General features: G+C 46.2%; 1 protein-coding gene across 2 annotated transcripts in view; it reads right to left on the reverse strand.

The window, feature by feature from the left end:
- LOC132393555 (SAM domain-containing protein SAMSN-1-like) overlaps positions 1 to 22777 on the reverse strand; it is a 133907-nt gene that overhangs the window by 24545 nt on the left and 86585 nt on the right. For both annotated transcript variants that reach the window (XM_059968962.1, XM_059968963.1), the window contains one exon: positions 2042 to 2122. In XM_059968962.1, the coding sequence (XP_059824945.1) occupies positions 2042 to 2122 (81 nt within the window). The remainder of the gene's footprint in view (positions 1 to 2041; positions 2123 to 22777) is intronic.

Genomic DNA, 22777 nt, shown 5'->3' on the forward strand with positions numbered 1-22777 from the left:
TAATGAGAAAGCTCAGAAGAGAATGGCCAGGCCAGTTCAAGCTCAGGAAGGTGACAATAACACAAAGAACCACGCGTTACAACAGAGGTGTGAAGAAGAGCATTTCTGAAAGCACATCACTTTGAACTTTGAAGTAGATGGGCTGCAGCAGCAGAAGATCATAAACACTCATTCAGCGGCCACTTTACTTGGGACAGGAAGTACTTAAAGCGGCCTCTGAGTGTACATGTGACAAATAAAACTAACCTAATCTAAACAAAGAGATTCTGCAAATGATGGAAATCCAGAGCAACACACTAAAAAGTTGGAGAAGCTCAGCGGATCGTAGTGTAAAATTGACAATTGATGTTCCAGGTCAAGTGAAAGGTCCCGGCCCGAAACCCCGGCTCTCCTCTGCCTGCCCTGCGGAGTCCCTCCAGAATTTTGTGTGCACTAACCTGACCTCATCCAGTCTGCAGCTGCACCTCCCGTACCTCTCCAGCAGGTGGAGCTCCGGGCACAGTGTGGCTGAGTCTCCACACCCACTCACCCCAGACCTACGGGATTACAGTTCTTCCCAAAGGGTGGGGTGGAGGCTTCTTCAAGAACAATAACATGCTGCCTCATAGCGAGTTTTATTCTTTCTCAAGTGAGATGGGCTCCTATTCTATCATAAATAACAGTCAACACTGGAGGAACAGCAGGTCACGAATGGACCCTACATCTGGACTCGACCCAAAAACAACGACCCTGCTGAGCTCCTTTGGCAGTTTGTGTGTGTGCTACTCCAGAGTTCCAATGTCTGCAGTCCATATTCTGACCCGACATTTCCAGAGCTGACTGATAGTGGAGCAGAGCTTCCTCACAATGCCAGAAAAATTTCCCTGGTCCTACCCCTCCCTCATCCTCGCAGGCTGCCCTCATCAGTTCCTTAGGTAGCGTTGGTCGTTAAGGCCAACGATGCATTTCACACTGTGTTTCAATGTGATAAATGAATCTGAATACTCTAAAGTCTTGGTTTACCCAATCTTTCCTCACCGAAACCAGATGAAGGACACGACAACTATGTCTTTTCTTAGAAATGAAAGTCAGAACTGTTCCTAACACTCTGTACACAAACAAGAGAAAATCTGCCAACGCTGGAAATCCAAGCAACACACACAAAACTCAGCAGGCCAGGCAGGCAACATCTATGGAAAAGAGTAAACAGTTGATGTTTCAGGCCGAGACCCTTCAACAGGACTGGAAAAAAGTAGATGAGGAGTAGATGCGTTCCAAACAGTCTCACCACACCACTATATATTTCTTGCTTTACTCCCATAATCAAAACCTCTTGAAATAAGGTCATGAGACCAGAAGCTATAGGGTCAGTATTAGGCCATTCAGCCCATTGAGTCTGCTCTGCTATTCAATCATGGCTGATTTATTTTTACTCAACCACATTCTCCCACCTTCTCACTGAACTCTTAATTGTCATAACAATCAAGAACCTATCAATCTCTACCTTAATAATAGTAATAACTTATTAACAGAGCACTTATCATACAAACAATAGGATTCTGTGCAGACATAAAAATAAAATATAAAAATCAACATGAAAATAAAAGTCTAAAAGATGCTAGTTAAAGGCAAGGTTAAATAAACAGGTTTTGAGATGGAGTTTAAAAGCATCAACTCATTCTGCATCCCTTATAGTTTTAGGTATTGAGTTCCACACTTTAGAGGCATAGTTAAAAAAAAACTGAGCTGACTATTATCTTTTGATTGTTTAAATTTAAAAGACTGGCAGAAGAAGACCTGAGTGCTCGAGCAGGATTATAAAACGAAAACAATTCTGTGGTTACTCAATAAAATGTGAACGACACAGCCTTCTGTGGTAACTAATTCCCCTGGCTGAAGAAGATTCTCCTCAGCTCGGTTCAATACATAGAGGTGTAGTGTGGCAGGTGTGAAAGGTAGAGGGCTGGTGAAGGAGATTGTCGGTGTCCTTCTGCCTCTGATGTTACAGACAGCTCATTCCACTAGCGCTACGAGATTGTAGCCCACCATCGAGGGGACTTACATTGTCCTCAGCTTTGTCCTCTGGCTTGGCCGAGTGTCCATGGTGTCTGAACCGGTCAAAACTCCCAAAGCTGCTGGAACGCTGTAAAGTAAGAGGAGACAAGTTAGTAATGCATAAAACATCAGAGAACATACCTGGTCTATACACTTGTTGGGGACATAACATTCTCAATGAACGAATTTAAAAATTGAGACTGTGGATACCGGAATCAGGAGCAACACACAGGATACTGGAAGAACTCAGCAGGTCAGGCAGTGTATAATAAATCAGCAATAGTGAGCAGACTGAATGGGCTGAATTGCCAAATTCTGCTCCTGTGTCTTATGGTCCTGCACAAGGTATATCTACAAGTAAGTATACCTTGTATATTTGCTCGAGGTGTAAGATGGAAAATAGTCAAAGAAAAATCCAGCGTAAGTGAACCTCAAACAAAAAGCAGATGCCAGCCAGAAATCTCAAAGAACACACTCTGGCAGCATCTAAGGTTGAGAGGGAGAAAAGTTAATCAGGCATGATAGAATATTGAGAGACACTTGATGGGCTGAATGGGCTAATACTGCTCCTATGTCTTAAGATCTCATGTTCTTGTGGTCTCATTTATTTTTTGCTGCAGGGCAAAATGCTAAGATGTTGAATGCAGAGAACCCAGCTGGACTGTACATTTACAGAGGGTGAATTGGGACACGCTCAGAGACGAAAACTGAAAATCTGTGAGAGGAAGTGGACACACGTACTTGCAGCTAACAGAACTGATAAAATCATTCTGAAAGACCAAAGCTGCAATATACTCTCAGAAAACAAGCTGAAATACACATTAAAGTATCAAAACATTCATCTTTTCTCTCCGAAAACAAAGCTCTCAGAAGATGAGGCAGGAATCGATATTGTCAGAGACAAACATAGTCTGAGAACAGATCTGAAAAGTTCACACTCAACAGTTAAAACTGGACATACTTTCCCAGAGAAACTCAGTTATCAATGGGCTCCCCAGACATGGGTAAGTCTTATGCAACAGACACAAACTACAGGAGAATCTCAGCAAGTTGGGCAGTATCTATGGCACTATCTATAAACAGTCTTTTGGGCCAAACCCTTCATTATTTTGTGTGCGTTGCTGAAGATGTTCACCATCTGCAGCAATTCTTGTCTCCCAATTTTTATTTTGTTTCCCAAACCATTCTTCCACAGAGCAAAAATGTCTTCCAACCTCCACTCAAAGATGTTGCCCCCTGCAATAGATTAGCCATTGTTTTATTTTTACTGATCAGCCCCTTCTGCATCCTTGACATCACCATGAAAATAATTTGATATCAGAAAAAGGGCAAAACAAATTAGATATCTTCTTTTCTTCTCAGTGAGGTGAAAACAGGAAGCATCATTGGACCCTACCGAGCTCCTCCGAATTTTATGTTCTGAGGGCGAAGCTTTAGACTGTACAGTCTTGTTTTGTCTGATGAGTTTAAAGTGATAGAATTGTGAAGAAGCTAGCCCCTACATCCCTCAAACAATATTCTAAAGTGAAGTATCTGATTAGTGATTAGAGGGAGTTTCCTATAGCGGGTGATTCTAGGAGCAGAGGACACAACCTGAGAATAGAAAGTCATTACTTTGGAGCAGAGATGAGGAGGAAATCCCTTTATCCGGAAGGTGGTGAATCTGTGGTATTCATTGTCACAAAAGGCTATGGAGACCAAGTCACTCAGTATATTTAAAGCGGAGGTTGATAGGTTCTTGGTAGTAAGGATGTCACAGGTTACAGGGAGAAGGCAGGAGAACGGCGTTGAGAGGGATAATAAATCAGCCATGATAGAATGGTGAGCAGACTCAATGGGCTGAATGGCCTAATTCAGACAGTGGTCAATCTGTGTAACTCATTACCACGTACGGATGTGGAGGCCCAGTCATTGGGTGTATTTAAAGCAGAGGTTGATGGGTTCTTGATTAGTCAGGGTGTCAAAGGCTATGGAGAGAAGACAGAAGAATGGGGTTGAGAGGGATAATAAATCAGCCATGATGGAGTGTCAGAGCAGACGTGATGAGCCAAATAGCCTCATTCTTATGGTCATACTGAAACATTGTCATACTGAGACGGGTCATGCAAACAATGAAAATGTAAACAAATACCGCACAGAGCATGAACCACAGAGTCACCTAGAGACAGTCCCCAGCCACGGAGCTGGTTCAGTGCTAAGGAGAGCGAAGAGGCCATGGCCGCAGAACCAGTACAGCACTGAGTCAAATGCTGATAATTGCAGAGCACAGCTGCAGAATCAGACAACTGCGCAAATACAGGTACAAAGAAAAGCTTACTGCATGAGTTCAGACATTTCCACACAAAACATAAACTATACATAAATTGTGCATGTCAGAGAGAGAAACACAAGGCAGTAGGGGAGAAAGAAGGCCTCGGGTATCACCGTTAGCAAATTGCTTTACATTGCCAGTGTGGTGAACTATGTGCCTGTCGGGACACGCCCCTGCTGACTGCTCCTGTGGCTCCTCCCACAGGCCCCTGTATAAAGGAGACCTGCGGCCTGAAGATCGGCCTCAGTCTCCAGGACCTTGTATGATAGACACTCACTCCTGGTTCCTTCTTCCAGTCAATAAAAGCCGATATCTCGCCTACGTCTCAGTGTGAGTTATTGATGGTGCATCAATTTTATTGACTGGAAGTTTTAAAACATGGAACCCGTTTTGCGTCCGGACCGGTTGGATTTGGACCCTCAAGACCCTGACGCAGCTCTCGCTTTTGAACACTGGCTTGCATGCTTCCAATCGTACTTGGCGGAGCTTCGTGCGACTGAACCCGCCGTTATGCACAGAATCCTACTCTCGAGGGTCTCCTCCAAAGTTTACTCCATTATCCGGGATCTGCCGACCTACGATGGGGCACTGGACGCCCTCAAACGACAGTACCTGCGGCCGGTGAACACCGTCTACGCAAGACATCGCTTAGCTACCCGGCAACAGCGGCCTGGCGAATCGTGCGCTGAGTTTCTCCGAGCACTACAGACACTCGTCCGAGCTTGCGACTGCAAGACGCTCACGGCAGAACAGCATGCGGAGCTGCTGGTGCGAGACGCCTTTGTGACGGGACTGAGGTCAGTGTACATGCGCCAGCGGCTGCTGGAGAACTCGGATCTTACCTTAAGCTCGGCGATAGAGAAGGCCAACGCTCTAGAAGCTGCGCGGCATAACGCCGACGCTGTCCAGTCGCGCGATTCCCCGCCGGTTTCGTGGACGCCTCAGACCCCGCCACCGCCGGCTCCCGGGAGCGAATTCGCCAACGCCGCCGCCAGTCGCCATTCCACGAGCTCCCCGACCCAGACCACGGCTGTGGCCCGTAAGAAACTCGTGCTTTGTTATTTCTGTGGCCAAAAGAAACATCCTCGACAACGCTGTCCAGCGCGAGAAGCGACCTGCTCCAGCTGCGGAAAGCGGGGCCACTTCGCCAAGGTCTGTAAGTCTCAACCTCGAGCGGAGTGCAGCGCTGCGGGTGAAACGTGGGGGCCGCCATCTTGCATGCCGGGATGTGGGCGGCCATCTTTGTCGACGTCAGCACGCCCCGCCCCCGATCCTCGGATGCTGACTGGGTACCCCGGATGTGAGCGGCCATCTTTGTCGGCGTCAGCATGCCCCGCCCCCGACCCTCCGATGCTGACCGGGTACCCCGACGGCGATCCAACTCTGGCCACTGTGACTCTCGACCAAAGCGCCCCACACCAGCTTGCAAGATCCATGATGGACATCCAGGTGGAGGGGCATTGGACTGGATGCCTGTTTGACACGGGCAGCACTGGGAGTTTTATTCACCCGGACACAGTGCAACGCTGCGGACTTGCAACGCGGCCGGTCAGTCGGAGGTTCCATTTGGCCTCTGGGTCGCAGTCCGCAGACATCCGGGCGGGTTGTGTAGCGACTTTGGTGGTGCAAGGCACAGTATATCGGGACTTTGAACTGCTGGTCATGCCTAATCTGTGTGCACCTGTGCTATTGGGGCTGGACTTCCAGAGCCATCTCGAAAGTGTGACTATGGTATACGACGGGCCCCTCCCACCACTCACTGTCAAGAATCCTCAGTTTTGTGGGACTTCTTCACATACCCCGCTACTGACCACACACACACACGGACACACACATCCCATCCAGAACCAGGCCAACAGCTGCGCTACCGACACTTGCAGCCTCTCCACTCTCAAGATCCCTCCCCCACCGCTGTTCGCCAACCTGACCCCCGACTGTAAACCTGTGACAACCAAAAGCAGGAGGTACAGCGCGGGGGACCGGGCCTTCATTCAGTCGGAGGTGCAGCGGCTGCTCAGGGAGGGGATCATTGAGCCGAGCACAAGCCCTTGGAGGGCCCAGGTGGTTGTTGTTCGGACTGGGCAGAAAAATAGGATGGTGGTGGACTATAGTCAAACCATCAATAGGTTTACGCAGCTTGACGCATACCCCCTACCCCGCATCGCGGATATGGTCAACCAGATTGCTCAGTATAAGGTGTACTCGACAATAGATCTGAAATCCGCTTATCACCAGCTCCCCATCTGCCCAGAGGACCGCCCCTACACCGCCTTCGAGGCGGGCGGCCGGCTCTATCACTTCCTGCGCGTCCCTTTCGGTGTCACGAATGGTGTCTCTGTCTTCCAGAGGGAAATGGACCGGATGGTGGACCAGTACCAACTGCAGGCCACATTTCCCTATCTGGATAACATCACCATCTGTGGTCATGACAGGCCAGATCACAACGCCAACCTCCAACGGTTTCTCCAAGTGGCCGCAGCTCTGAACCTTACTTATAACAGGGACAAGTGTGTTTTTGGTACCACCCGCCTTGCTATACTTGGGTATGTCGTGGAAAACGGGGTTATTGGGCCTGATCCCGAACGTATGCGCCCCCTGTTAGAGCTCCCTCTTCCCACCACTCTCAAGGCACTCAGACGGTGCCTGGGTTTTTTTTCCTATTACGCCCAATGGGTCCCCCATTACGCAGACAAGGCTCGCCCCCTGGTCAAGTCTACCTCGTTTCCCCTCTCTGCTGAGGCCTGCGCGGCCTTCAACTGCATTAAAGCGGACATTGCCAAAGCTACGATGCATGCAGTGGACGAGACCGCTCCCTTCCAAGTGGAGTGTGATGCCTCCGATTTCGCTCTGGCTGCTACCCTTAATCAGGAAGGCAGACCAGTAGCATTCTTTTCTCGCACCCTCCAAGGCTCTGAAATTCGGCACTCCGCGGTGGAGAAAGAAGCCCAGGCCATAGTGGAGGCTGTTAGGCACTGGAGGCACTATCTTGCTGGCAAAAGATTCACTGTGCTGACCGACCAGCGCTCGGTTGCGTTCCTGTTCAGCAACCAACAGCGGGGCAAGATCAAAAATGATAAGATTTTGCGGTGGAGGATAGAACTCTCCACCTACACCTATGATATCCTGTACCGGCCTGGCAGACTCAATGAGCCCCCTGATGCCCTATCCCGGGGAACATGTGCTAGCACACAGCTCGACCAGCTGTACGCCCTTCATGCACAACTTTGCCATCCGGGGGTCACCCGATTTTACCATTTTGTGAAAGCTCGGAACCTGCCATACTCCCTGGAGGACATCAGGACGATGACCAGGGACTGCCAAATTTGTGCCGAGTGCAAACCGCACTTCTACTGTCCTGACACGGCACAACTTGTCAAGGCCACCCGCCCTTTTGAACGCCTGAGTGTTGACTTTAAGGGCCCCCTTCCCTCCACTGACCGCAATGTCTATTTTCTCAGTGTTATTGACGAGTTCTCACGGTTCCCCTTTGCCATCCCCTGCCCCGACACCACTGCCACGTCCGTCATAAAAGCCCTGCGCCAGCTCTTCACTCTGTTCGGGTATCCCTGCTATATCCACAGTGATAGAGGGTCCTCCTTTATGAATGAAGAGCTGCGCCAGTACTTGCTAGCTAGGGGCATTGCTACCAGTCGGACCACGAGTTATAATCCCCGGGGTAATGGCCAGGTAGAGCGGGAGAATGCCACAGTGTGGAAGGCCACACTTTTAGCCCTCAAGTCCAAAGGGTTGCCGGTCTCTCGATGGCAGGAGGTCCTCCCTGAGGCACTGCACTCTATCCGCTCTCTGTTATGTACGTCCACCAATGCCACCCCTCACGAACGCCTATTCTCTTTTCCCAGGAAGTCTGTCACTGGGACCACCCTACCAGTTTGGCTGACGTCCCCGGGGCCAGTGCTGCTCCGGAAACATGTGAGGAGCAATAAATACTCCCCGCTGGTGGAGAGGGTTCACCTTCTCCATGCGAACCCCCAGTATGCTTACGTGGTCTTACCTGATGGGCGGGAGGACACGGTCTCCATCCGCGACCTGGCACCCGCAGGTACAGCAGACCACTACCCTGAAGGCTCTCCGGTAACTGTGAACCCTGCACCAGAGGTGACACCGTACTCACCAGGCCCTACACAGACTCCTCACGACACTTGTATACCGGGCGTTTCGTACGCATTTATACCAGGCGCCTCGCACATGCATGAGGGATCACCGGCGCCTAGTGGGCAAGGACACGCGCAACCCCCGTCCCCTGTGCAATCGCCAATGTTGCCGGCACCTATGCGGTCACAGCCGGTGCTACGTAGATCGCAGCGACAGATTCGACCGCCTGATCGGCTTGACTTGTAAGAACCTTCGCTACATGAGGACTTTTTCAAACGAAGGGGGGGTGAATGTGGTGAACTATGTGCCTGTCGGGACACGCCCCTGCTGACTGCTCCTGTGGCTCCTCCCACAGGCCCCTGTATAAAGGAGACCTGCGGCCTGAAGATCGGCCTCAGTCTCCAGGACCTTGTATGATAGACACTCACTCCTGGTTCCTTCTTCCAGTCAATAAAAGCCGATATCTCGCCTACGTCTCAGTGTGAGTTATTGATGGTGCATCAGCCAGCAATCAGAGCTCAGTTCCTGTCACTGCCTGCAAGGAGTTTGTATGTTCTCTTGTGTGACCACAACAGTTTCCCCTGAGTGCTCCGGTTTCCTCCCACATTCCAAAGTTATTAAGTTCTGAGCTTGCTATTTGGGTGAGACTTGAACTAGAGGCCATTGGGAAAGGATGAAAAGTTCAATTTTGAGGGGAACGTGAGGGGCAACTTCTTCACTCAGAGAGTAGTGAGAGTGTTGAATGAGCTGCCAGTGGAACCATGCAAATTGGATAGCAACACATAAGAGAAATTTGTATAGGCACATGAATGGGAGGGGTATGGAGTGCTATGGTCCAGGTGTCCCATCACACACCCCCAGGGCAGGGACAGTGAGATACAGAGTGAAGCTCCCTCTACACTGTCCCATCACACACTCCCAGGACAGGGACAGTCAGATACAGAGTGAAGCTCCCTCTACACTGTCCCATCACACACTCCCAGGGCAGGGACAGTTAGATACAGAGTGAAGCTCCCTCTACACTGTCCCATCACACACTCCCAGGGCCAGTTAGATACAGAGTGAAGCTCCCTCTACACTGTCCCATCACACACTCCCAGGAGAGGGACAGTTAGATACAGAGTGAAGCTCCCTCTACACTGTACCATCACACCATAAGACATAGGAAAAGTATAAGGCCATTCAGCTCATCAAGTCTGCTCTGCTATTCCATCATGGCCTATCCTGGATCCCACTCGACCCCATACACCCGCCTTCTCGCCATACCCTTTGATGCCCTGGCCAATCAGAAAGTGATGAACTTCAGCCTTAAATATACCCATGGACTTGGCCTCCACCACAGACTGTGGATGAGCATTCTACAGCTTTGTCATTGTCTGGGTAAAAGTGTCTTCGACACTTGTTCTTTATCATCACATCAGTCACTTCTTGGGTAGGAACAGCAAGGGACAGACATAGAGTAAGGATCTCTCTAAACCATCCCATCAAACATTTCATGGACAGAGAAATAACCGTTCTGATTCAAAAGCACTAAGTGGAAAAATATTTAAGTGGGCTGTTATAATAAATGCAATTTCTTTTCAGCTATTTCTCCACTGAAAGAGTCTTCTTTGGTGCTTGTGTTTCATGAGTTTATGGTGTGAATTAGTCTGAAAAGGAGCTCAGCGCAGACGAGCAAGGTGTCAGTTCCTGTAAAAGAGAGAGAGAGAGAGAGAAAGAGAGAGCGTGAGAGAGAGCGCAAGAGAGCAGAAGACAGAGAGAGAGAGAGAGAGAGAGAGAGAGCGAGTATAGTTAAATAATCAGGTTCATGTCTCGGATGTCCAGGACACCCTTCAGTGCTTTGTGTTGGCAATTGTAAGTCGACTGTGGTGTATGTGTATTTAATGGGTCAGTGCACACAGGGCTGGGGAAACAGGAAATGGAGTTTACGTGTTTAAGTTGGTGAAGAGGCGTACTGGTGTGAGATACTCAATTGGTTGGTTGAGTGGTGTCATTACAACAATCTTGCACTCAGCTTCTGCAGAACTAAGGAGCTGATGGTGGACTTTGGGGAGGGGAAGAAAGGAGACCATTGAAAGGTCAGCAAAGCAAAGGGTGAGCAACTTCGAGTTCTTGGTGTCGACATCTCTGAATATATGAAGAGAGAATATAGGGAGGTAGGAATGAAAGGCAGGACCTGAAGGGTAGCAATCTCTATGTTGTTTGTGCTCTGCACCAGTGAGGGTAAGAATAGGATAAGATGGCAGATGAATTTTGAAGTTACAAAAGGGATAAATGAGATAGAGACAGGAAGTTTGTTTCCACTGGTAGGTGAGACTAGAACTAGTGGACATAGCCTCAGGATTCGGGGGGAGTATATTTAGGAGAGTGATAAGGAAGAACTGCTTTTCCCAGAGAGTAGTGAATCTGTGGAATTCTCTGCCCAATGAAGCAGTGGAGGCTGCCTCAGTAAATATATTTAAGACAAGGTTGGATAGATTTTTGCATAGTAGGGGAAGTAAGGGTTATGGGGAAAAGGCAGGTAGGTGGAGATGAGTCCATGGCCGGATCAGCCATGATCTTATTTAATTGCAGACAGGTTCAATGGGCCAGATGGCCTACTCCTGCTCCTATTTCTTATGTTCTTATAAATGTGTGGCTGAAGTAAACAGTATCCATCCTTAAGGAGCCCCACCACCCAGGACATGCCTCCTCTCATTACTGCCATCAGGAGCCTGAAGGCCCATGCTCAATGTTTTAAAAACAGTTTCTTCCCCTCTGCTGTCATATTTCTGAATGGTCCTTGGAACCATGAACACTGCTTCATTGTTCTATCTTTATGAAGTATTTGGTTATTTTTGTAATTTTATGTCCTTTCATTGCAATAAAAAAAACAAAATTCATCTCATATAAGTCAGTGATAATAGATCTGATTCTGATTCTGAGATTCCTGCATCTGCAGTCTCCTTTGTCTGCCATCAAAGGCACCGGTTTAGCAAACTTTCTTTGCAATCTCTCCAGGGTAAGAACATCCTTACACAGATAATGAGAAATTGCACACCGAACTCCTGGTGGTGTCTGATCAATAGCAGCAAGATGCCTTTGCTCCTGGACTCAAATCCTCTTGCAATGAAAGTCATTTTAATCCCTAACTGCTCACTGGAACTAAAAGCTTCCTTTCAGAGTTACAATGACATCTCGGCATTGTTACACCTCTCTGCTCTTCTTCAACAGTTCCTAAGATGTTGCACTTGCACAAGATGCCGGTGAGGCTGTGTTTGCAATATCATGTTCGGTTTTGGTCTCCCTACTGGAGAGATGCCATTAAGCTGGAAAGAGTGCAGAAGAGATTTACCAGGAGGTAACCGGGACTCATGGGACTGAGTTATGGAGACAGGTTGACCAGGCTGGGGACTTTATTGATTGGAGTGTAGGAAAATGAGTGGTGAATTTATAAAGGCGTATTGAATCATGAGGGGGCAGAGACAGAGAGAATGTGGACAGTCTTCTTCCTAGAGTTAGGAAACCAAGAGCAGACAGCACAGGACTCTGTGATCAGGCAGCATCTCTGGAGGATATGTATAGTCAACTCTTTGGGCTGAGGCCCTTCACCTGGACACATAGATATTGCACCTAGTTCATTATCCAAACCATTATGAACTGTACTCTACATCACTCTTTAATCACTGCCTGCAACGTGGATAGAATCCCATTTCTTGTGACTCTTGTTGCCCATCTGTTAATCATTTCAAACATGGAAGGTTGAACATTACAGCTCAGTACGAGCCCTCCGGGCCATGATGTTGTACCGACCTTTTAACTTACTCTGCGATTAATACCACCCTTTCCTCCTCATAGCTCTCCACTTATCTCCCGTCCATGTGCCTATCTCAGAGTACTTTAGATATCCATAATGCATCTACCTATACTACCGCCCCTGGCAGGAATTTCCACACACTCACCAATCTGTATATAGTAAATTACCTCTGACCTCCCCCCTATACTTTCCTCCAATCACCTTAAAATTATGATCACTCGTATTAGGCATTTGCGCCTTGGAAAAAGTCTCTGGCTATCCTCTCAATTTATGGTTCCAAAGAGAAAAGGAGTAGCTTGCTCAACCTGTCTTCATAAGACAAGTTCTCTAATCCAGACAGCACACTGGTAACTCTCCTCCTCTCCCTCTCTGAAGTATCCATGTCCCTCCACCAGTACAATGAGGCAACCAGAACTGGGCACAGCATTCTGAATGTGGTCTAACCAGGAGCTGCAGCATTGCCTCGTAGCTCTTGAACTCAATCCCCCAATGTCAGCATGTTTGTTATAATCCTATGTACTTTAGCTTTGTGTATTAATTAATTGAGATACAGTACAGAACAGGTCCTTCCAGAACTTCGAGTTGCACCACCCAGCAACCCATGTGTTTAACCCTAGCCTAATCACAGGACAATTTGCAATGACCAGTTAGCCTACTAACCGGTAGGTCCTTGGACTGGGAGGAAACTGGAGCACCCGGAGAAAACCCACGCATTTCACAGGAGCTCGTACATACCGACCCCGTACAGATGATGTCAGAATTGAACTCCAAACTCTGATGCCCTGAGCTGTAATAACATCATGCTAACCGCTACACTACGGTGGAACCCAAGACACGTGGATTAATCTCTTATGTAGAACACAGTCTAAGGCCTTTACTTGGTCCAAACTCAGTATTGCTTCTCCTCTATTTGCTCATCATAGCCTCAAGAAGTTTGAGTGTGGCTTCTGGAGGTACAAAATAGAAGCTGAGGCTAGTTGCAGCTGAGAGAAACTGCAGTTCATATTCCACCTGGGCAGTCTTTAACCTGATGGCATGTATAGCAGTTTCTCTAGCTTGCAGTATATGCTCACCTTTTTCCCCTTTTTTTCTTTATCCCATCAACCTCCTATTATCTCATTTCTTTTCCCTCCCAACTCTTTTGATCTGTTTATCATCCACATTTCCCACCCCTTGGTTCACTTCTCACTTCCTTCCCTTTATCCCAAGGTCTGCTGTCCTCTCCTATCAGATTCCACCATTTCAGCCCATTGTCACCTCCACCAATCGCCTGCCAGCTTCTTACATCATTGCTAATCTCCTTCCCCCACCTACCTGTCACCCCTGTTACCTGGATCCGCCTGTCACCCACCAGCTCTTGTTCAACCTCTTCCCTCCACCATTTTATACTGGTCATTTTCTCTCTGTCTGTCCAGTCCTGATGGAGGGTTAACAAGATCAGGTAGCAGTTAGCTCAACACTGTCATAGATAGGGGCATTGGAGTTCAATTCCAGCACTGTCTGAAAGGAATTTGTATGTTCCCCATGTGATTGCATGGGTTTCCTCCAGGTACTTTGGTTACCTCCCACAGCCTGAGGACGCACTGGTTAGTAGGTTAATTGGTCATTACAAATTGTCCAGTGATTAGGTTCGGATTAAATAGGTAGGATGTTGACAGTGTGTCTCGCTGAGCTGGGAGGGGCTTGTTCCATGTTGCATCTCTAACTAAATAAATATAATAAATATATTTAGGCATGATTTTCCTTCAAAAAATCCATGTTGATTTCCTCATTAAAACTTTCTACTATTTTACCTATACTATTTAATAACAGCCCGTGGTATTTACCCTACCAGTAATGTTAGAATAATATCATTGGTTACTTTTAATTTTATTTTTGATGAGCAATCTCAGTTTATCACACTGCCAGTAAAAGAACTGCTTTAAATTCATAGAGCTTCTCTTTATCTGTCCTATTTTAAGACCATAAAACCATAAGACACAGGAGTAGTATTAGGCCTTTTGGCCCATCAAGTCTGCTCCACCATTCTGTCACAGCTAACTTATTATGGGCATCCACCCCATTTTCCTGCCTTCATAAGACCATAAGATATAGGAACAGAAGTAGGCCATTCGGCCCATCGAGTCTGCTCCACCACTCAATCATGGGCTGATCCAACTCTTCCAGTCATTCCCACTCCCCTACCTTCTCCCCATACCCTTTAATGCCCTGGCTAATCAATAACCTATCTATCTCTGCCATAAATGCAGCCAATGTCTTGGCCTCCACAGCCACTCATGGCAACAAATTCCACAGACTTACCACCCTCTGACTAAAGTTATTTCTCCACATCTCTGTTCTAAATGATTTTCCTTCAATCCTGAAGTCGTGCCCTCTGGTCCTGGACTCCCCTACCATGGGAAATAACGTTGCCATATCTAATCTGTTCAGGCCTTTTAACATTCATAGGACCATAAAGAGAAAGGAGCAGGATTTTCGATCAAAAAGCACTTCATCTCTGGTGTTGTCTCGATATACCTCACGTTGTCCCAGCAGAGAGACTGCTGGTAATTCACCATGCACAACAGGAAAGGTACAAGCATCCTATTTGTAAAACTGTCCCAGCAGAGGTAGTGAGAGAATTCTGTACCAGCGCTGTCCCATCAGGGAGTGCAGACATCCCACTCTCAACACTGCTTCAGCAGAGAGAGTGAGTTCTGCTCCCTGTAGGGTCCCTACAGAAGTGAAACTATCCCACTCCAGATAGAGAGTGTGTGCAGACAATATATTCCAAGACAGACAGACAGACAGACAGAGAGAGGAGAGAGAGAGAGTACAAAACATCACAGACCAGAAGGGGTGAGAGAGAGAGAGTGTGTGTGTGTGTAAACACTCCGAGACAGGGAGAGACAGATAGATCAAAAGAGAGGGAGAGGGAGAGAGAGAGAGAGAGAGAGAGAGAGAGAACAGATACCATACACCCAGAGTGAGAGTGAGAAAAGAAGAGTACAGACATCATCTTCCCAAAGAGAGTACAGAGATCAGAATACCAGCTGCTCCCGGCATTGGGCCTGATTCTGTAAAACTCCCTTCCTTCCAAACATGGGATCTAAGGTCAAACAGAAAGTTCTGCAAATGCTATTGCACAAGTTTTGCTTCAAAGTAAACTAAGGAAAGCAGAACTGCCGAGTGATGCTGCAATGAATTTTTATTTGTGCTATGTCCTCTGGTTTGGTGGGGAGGAAATGCTTTAAATAGGAGCCCAAGCTCTGAAAAAAACACTGTACTGGTTGACCTGTCCATCTGTGGGGTCTGGATAACCGTGAAACGTATTACTGTTTGTTACCATTTCAAGATGCACGATTGGTTAATGTCATTTCCAATACACAAGTGTAAAGGAGAATGAAATAGTTGTTACCCAGGATCCAATACGGCACAAACAAAAACACAATAAGATAAAGAACACAATAATTGAAAAACTACGATACATACAGTACTGTGCAAAAGTGGAGGGGTGGGTTCGTAGGTGGAGGTGTTGGTCAGCCTTGCTGCTTGGGAAAAGTCACTGTTTTTGAGTCTGGTGTTCCTGCCGTGGATGCTATGTCACAACACATCGGTAAACAGATCAGTGAGATAACCAGTGAAACGATATCTCTTCCATTGTCCAGAACAGATATGTTAAATTTTATTTTATTAGGATGTTAATATGGAAATGTATGGATTACTGTCCACTTAGATAGTTTTCTCCCCCAGGTTTAGCGATCTGCAATATGCGAAACAAACTTTCCTCTAATTACCAAAAAAATTATCTCCCTCGTATGAGCCATTTCTGCCCTAGGAAAAAGTTCAATGTTCAAATTGAACATAGTATTTTCAAAGAACGAGTATGTTACTCTATACTACTTCGAGGTTCATTTTCTTACAGGCACTTACAGGTAAACAAAAGAAATACAATAGAATTTTATTTAAAAAATACGTAAACAGATAATGACTGACAAAAACAAATGTGCAAATCAAGACAAACTGTGCACATACAGGTAATACAGAGACTATGAGTTGTAAAGAGTTCTTGAATGGTCCACTATTTGAGACATGGAAACAGGTTTGGAACTCTCTCATACTCTGAGGAAATGCCTTCCTGCCAGTACATATTCATCCCCATAAAACCAGCTCCCCGCCGGGAAAGCAGCTGGTGCCTCTCCCACCTCAGACATTCTCTCTTCTCTCCCTTCTTATTGGGCAGACGATGCAAAAGCCTAAAAGAATGTATCACCAGGCTCAAAGATGGCTTCAAAAACACCGTTATAAGACTATTGAATGTTTCCCAAGTACAATGAGATGCCCCTTGCACCTTGTTGTCTTCCTGCACTGCACTGTCTCTGTAACTGTAACACTTTATTCTGCATTCTTTTAGTCTTTTAACCAGTACCACCTGATGCACCATCAATAACTCACTCTGAGACCTAAAGGCGAGATATCAGCTTTTATTGACTGGAAGAAGGAACAAGCAGTGGTTGACCACCATGCTACATCCAGGAGACAGAGAGGCCAGGCTCAGGCCTCGATCGCCTTTATACCGGGGTCTGTGGGAGGAGCCACAGGAGCAGTCAGCAGGGGGCGTGTCCAGACAGGTATATGTGGTTCACCACACCACCTCAATGCACTGATGCGATCTTATGGATGGTATGCAAAATGAAGATTTTCATCGTCGCTCACAACACATGACAATAATAAACCAATTTACCAACTTCATATTTCAATAAGACCATAAGATATATGAACCAAATTAGGTCATTTGGCCCATCAAGTCTGCTCTGCTATTTCATCATGGCTTGCCATTCTTGCTCTCAGTCCCAAGTTCCTGGCTTCTCCCCGTAACCTTTCATGCCCTGACTAATCAAGAATCTATCAATATCTGCCTTAAGAATACCTAAAGACTTCGCCTCCACATCTGCCTATGGCAATGAATTCCATATTTGTTTTTGTCAGTCATTATCTGTTTATGTATAGTATTTTTTTTTATAAAATTCCACTGATTCACTGCTCTCCAGCTAAAGAACTTCCTCCTCATCCCCATTCTAAAAAGATGCCCTTCTATTCTGAGGCTCTGTCCTCTGGTCTTAGACTCTCCCACCATAAGGAGCATCCTCCCCACACCCACTCTATCAAGGCCTTTCACCATTCGATAGGTTTCAATGAGGTCACCATTAATTCTTCTGAATTCCAGTGAGTACAGACCCAAGCTTTTCAATCCCTTCTCAGTTTCTTCTCTCAGGTGGACATAAAAGCTCCCATAAGAGATTGCAAAGAGAAGCAAGAGATTCTCCCCAGGGTACCAGGTCAATATTTACCCACCACCCATAAAAGTTCAAAGTACAGACTGACTGACAGACATACTTTATTGATCCCGAGAGAAATTGGGTTTCATTACAGCCGCACCAAGAATAGTGAAGAAATATAGCAATATAAAACCATAAATAATTAAATAATAATGTTAATCATGCCAAGTGGAAATAAGTCCAGGACCAGCCTATTAGCTCAGGGTGTCTGACACTCCGAGGGAGGAGTTGTAAAGTTTGATGGCCACAGGTAGGAATGATTTCCTATGACGCTCAGTGTTACATCTCGGTGGAATGAGTCTCTGGCTGATTGTACTCCTGTGCCTAACCAGTACATTACGGAGTGGACGGGAGACATTGTCCAAGATGGCATGCAACTTGGACAGCATCCTCTTTTCAGACACCACCGTCGGAGAGTCCAGTTCCACCCCCACAACATCACTGGCCTTACAAATGAGTTTGTTGATTCTGTTGGTGTCTGCTACCCTCAGCCTGCTGTCCCAGCACACAACAGCAAACATGATAGCACTGGCCACCACAGACTCATAGAACATCCTCAGCATTGTCCGGCAGATGTTAAAGTACCTCAGTCTCTAGAGACGGCTCTGACCCTTCTTGTAGACAGCCTCAGTGTTCTTTGACCAGTCCAGTTTATTGTCCATTCGTATCCCCAGGTATTTGTAATCCTCCACCATGTCCACACTGACCCCTTGGATGGAAATAGGGGTCACCCTCTTTCCACCTTGAGACTCAATTGAGACTACATTGAGACTCAATTTCTAGCAGTCATTTACAAGAAAAATAGGAATACAGTAGAATTTCACAAAGAACTATATATAAACCGACAAACACCAACATGCAAGAGAAGCCTCTTGCATGTACAAATAATACTGAAAACATGAGTTGTAAAGAGTACTTGAAATTGAGTCTAGCAGAAACCCGTTGATCAAGTTTTAACACTTTGCTGTATGTGACTTGCTATGTAAATTGGCCAAGGTCCCTGGAATCTGATGACACGTTACTGGGAAGTCAATTGAGTCATTCTGAAGCTATGAGGCAACGTCTTCTTTTATCCTTGTGGTCAGAAAGTGGTGTTGGTTTAGAATGGTAGTGGCACGCAATCCAAAGAATGGCCCATCTGCCCGTTGACCAAAGTGGACCCATTTTTACACCAATTCTACCCAAAACCAGGGTGGTACTGTGGCAGAGAAGTTAGCATAATGTTTTAGATCAGAGGCGATTGGAAGATTGGGGTCAATTCCTATTGCTGTCTCTAACGAGTTTATGCATTCTCCATTTCCTCCCACATTCCAGTGATACACAGGTTAGGATTAGTTAGTCAGGGTAGACAAGTATTCTTGAGGTGCACCTGTATTGATTGTCAGTGAGGAGGAGATGTTATTTCCCATTGGTCCTAATACCTGATGAGGAAATCAAGGAACCAGCTTTGAAACTTATTGCTTAGTATTGAGCGGATGATGGTGTTGAATGCTGAGCTTTCAATAATCAATGAAACTGCAGCCTGGTATGTGGATTCCTGTTGTCTAGATGCTCCAGAGCCAAGGGGAGAGTAAGTGAGATTGCATCTGCTGTAGACCTATTGTCGTGGAAGGCAAATTGTAGCAGGTCTAGGTCCTTGCTTAATTCTAGCCATGACCAACCTCTTCAAAGCATTTCATGACAGTACTGTAGCTCTGAGTGCTGCCATGCAATAGTCATTTGGGCATCATATCCTGTTCTTCTTGAGTACCAGCATGATTGATGACCTTTTGGAGTAGGTGGACACCTCTGAATGCAGCAGTGAGAGTCTGAATATGTCCTTGAAAACTCCAGCCAGCTGAGCAGCACAGCTCTTCAGCACCTTGCCAAGTACAGTACTGTGCTGCTAAGTCTGTCTATATCTAAGTCCTTCATATATATATATATTGCTGTGCTGTAGTAATTATATGTATTGCACTGCACTGCAGCCACAAAAAAAATCAAATTTCATGACATACGTGAGTGATGATAAACCTGATTCTGATATGGGTCTCAGTTGGGGACTGAGAACAGGAAGGGGGCAGGGAGAGAGTAGGAAGTGGGAAGCCCCAGTGATCACGACCATGGTGGGTCTCATCAGCAAGAATGAAGAGTCAGCTTACAGAGAGGAGGTGCAGCGGCTAACAGACTGGTGCAGAGCCAACAACTTGTCTCTGAATGTGAACAAAACAAAAGAGAGGTTGTTGACTTCAGGAGGGCGTGGAGCGACCACTCCCCGCTGAACATCAATGGCTCCTCGGTAGAGATCATTAAGAGCACCAAAATTCTTGGTGTTCACCTAGCGGAGAATCTCACCTGATCCCTCAACACCAGCTCCATAGTAAAGAAAGCCCAGCAGAGTCTCTACTTTCTGCAAAGGCTGAGGAAAGTCCATCTCCCCCCCCCCCCCCATCCTCACCACATTCTACAGGGGTTGTATTGAGAGCATCCTGAGCAGCTGCATTACTGCCTGGTTTGGAAATTGCACCATCACAGACCGCAAGACTCTGCAGCAAATAGTGGGGTCAGCTGAGAAGATCATTGGGGTCTCTCTTCCCACATTATGGACATTTACACTACACACTGCATCGGCAAAGCAAACAGCATTATAAAGGACTCCACGCACCCTTCATACAAACTCTTCTCCCTCCTGCCATCTGGGAAAAGGCACCAGACTATATAACAGTTTCTTCCCCCAAGCTATCAGACTCCTCAATACCCAGAGCCTGGACTGACACCTTACTGCCCTATTGTCCTGTTTATTATTTATTGTAATGTCTGCACTGTTTTGTGCACTTTATACAGTCCTGGGTAGGTCTGTAGTCTAGTGTAGTAGTTTTTCTTCTCTGTTTTTTTTTTACGTAGCTCAGTCTAGTTTTTGTACTGTGTCATGTAACACCATGGTCCTGAAAAAACAATGTCTCATTTTTACTATGTACTGTATTAGCAGTTATGGTCAAAGTGACAATAAAAGTGACGACTTGACTTGACATTCTGTAACAACCAATAAACCCATTGTTTGGAATCAAATGACCTTGCCTGGTGTCTCAGGGCTGGGTGTGACTGTCTCTGTGCCACACCCTGCCCGGGCACTCCTTCTCTGCCACCTGTCCCACACCCCTCCCATTCTCCTTTGTTCCCGCCAGATTTATATACTCACTCTTTGCTCCACTTTGACAAGGGACAGGTTACACCTGAATCAGAGAGGATCCGGGTGGGGGGGGGGGTTGGCTAGAGTTGTTCAGGAGGGTTTAAACTAACTTGGCAGGGGGATGACAACCAGAATGATAGTGCTGAAGATGAGGTTGCTGGTTTACAAACAGAGGCAATATGTAGTGAGGAGAGGCTGTTGATAGGGCAAAATTGCAGTGACCAAGATGAGGTGCAATGTAAAAGGCGGACAAAATTGAAAAAGGTGAATACCGGACTGAAGGTGTTATATTTGAATGTGTGCAGTATACAGAATAAGGTAGATGAACTCGTAGCACAGTTACAGATTGGCATGTATGATGTTGTCAGCATCACTGAATCATGGCTGAAAGAAGATTATACCTGGGAGCTTAATGTCTAAGGATACACATTGTAATGAAAGGGCACACAGGAAATCAGAGGGAGCTGAGCTGCTCTGTTGTCAAATAAAAATGAAATCAAATCATTAGAAAGAGGTGACAAAGGGTCAGAAGATGTTGAATCATTAAGGAATGGTGCTGCTCCCGATGGGAGTTGCATATAGACCCCCAAACACTAGTAAGGCTGTGGCCTACAAATTACAGTGAGAGATAGAAAATGCATGCTAAAAGGTCAATGTAACAATAGTCACGGGGGATTTCAATATGCAGGTAGATTGGGAAAATCAGGTCGATGCTGGATTACAGGAAGGAGAATGTCTAGCGTGTCTACAAGATGGCTTTTTAGAGCAACTTGTGGTTGAGCCCACTGAGGGATCAGTTATTCTGCATTGGGTGTTGTGCAATGAACCAGCTTTGATTAGAGAGCTTAAGGTAAAAGAACCCTCTGGGAACGTAATCATAATATGATCAAATTTCACCCTGAAGTTTGAGAAGGAGAAGCTAAAGTCAGATGTATCAGTATCACAGTGGAGTAAAGTGAATTACAGAGGCGTGAGAGAGGAGTTGGCCAGAATTGGTTAGAAAAGAACACTGGCAGGGATGACAGCTGAGCAGTAATGGCTGGAATTTCTGGAGAGAATTTGGAAGGCACAGGATATATACATCCCAAAGAGGAAGAATTACTCTAAAGGCGAGATGATAGAGCTGTGCATAACAAGAGAGGTCAAAGCCAACATAAAAGCCAAATAGGACAAAAATTAGTGAGAAGTTAGAGGACTGGAAAGCTTTGAAAAACCAACAGGTTGCAACTGAAAAAGTCACTAAGAATGTGAGGATGGAATACGAAATTAAGCAAGCCAATATATTAAAGATACAAAAAGTTTCTTCAGATACATAAAGTATAAAAGAGAGTAGAGAGTGGACATTAGACCATGGGAAATGGTACTGGAGAGGTAGTAATGTGGGACAAGGAAATGGTGGTTGAACTGAATAAGTGTTTTGCATCAGTCTTCACTGTGGAAGACACTAGCAGTTTGATGGAAGATCTAGGTGTCAGGGGTCATGAGGAGTTTGAAGTCACCATTACTAGAGGGTAGGTTCTTGGGAAACTGAAAGGTCTGAAGGTAAATAAGTCATCTCGATCAGATGGTGAACAGCCCAGGGTTCTGAAAGATGAGGCTGAAGAGATTGTGGAAGCATTAGTAATGATCTTTCAAGAATCACAAGATTCTGGAATGGTTCCAGAAGACTGGAAAATTGCAAATGTCACTCCAGTCTTTAAGAAGGGGGAGAAACCATTCAGACTCAATGGTTGAGAAGATGTTGGAGTTGATTATTAAGGATGAGGTCTCAGTGTACTTGGAGACACAAAGGAGCTTCATGAAAATTATTCCATGTTTGAATGGCTAGTCATATGAAGAGTGTTTCTTGGCTCTGGGCCTGTATGCACTAGAATTCAGAAGAATGAGGGGTGACCTCTTTGAAATATATCAAATGATGAAAGGCCTTGTAGAGTGGCTGTGGAGACAATGCTTCCTATTGTGGGAGAGTCCAGGGGCAAAGGACAGTCTCAGAATGGAGGGGTGTCCTTTTAGAATGGAGATGAGGAGAAATTTCT

The sequence above is a fragment of the Hypanus sabinus genome, chromosome 4, assembly GCF_030144855.1.
Source record: "Hypanus sabinus isolate sHypSab1 chromosome 4, sHypSab1.hap1, whole genome shotgun sequence".
NCBI lineage: Eukaryota > Metazoa > Chordata > Chondrichthyes > Myliobatiformes > Dasyatidae > Hypanus > Hypanus sabinus.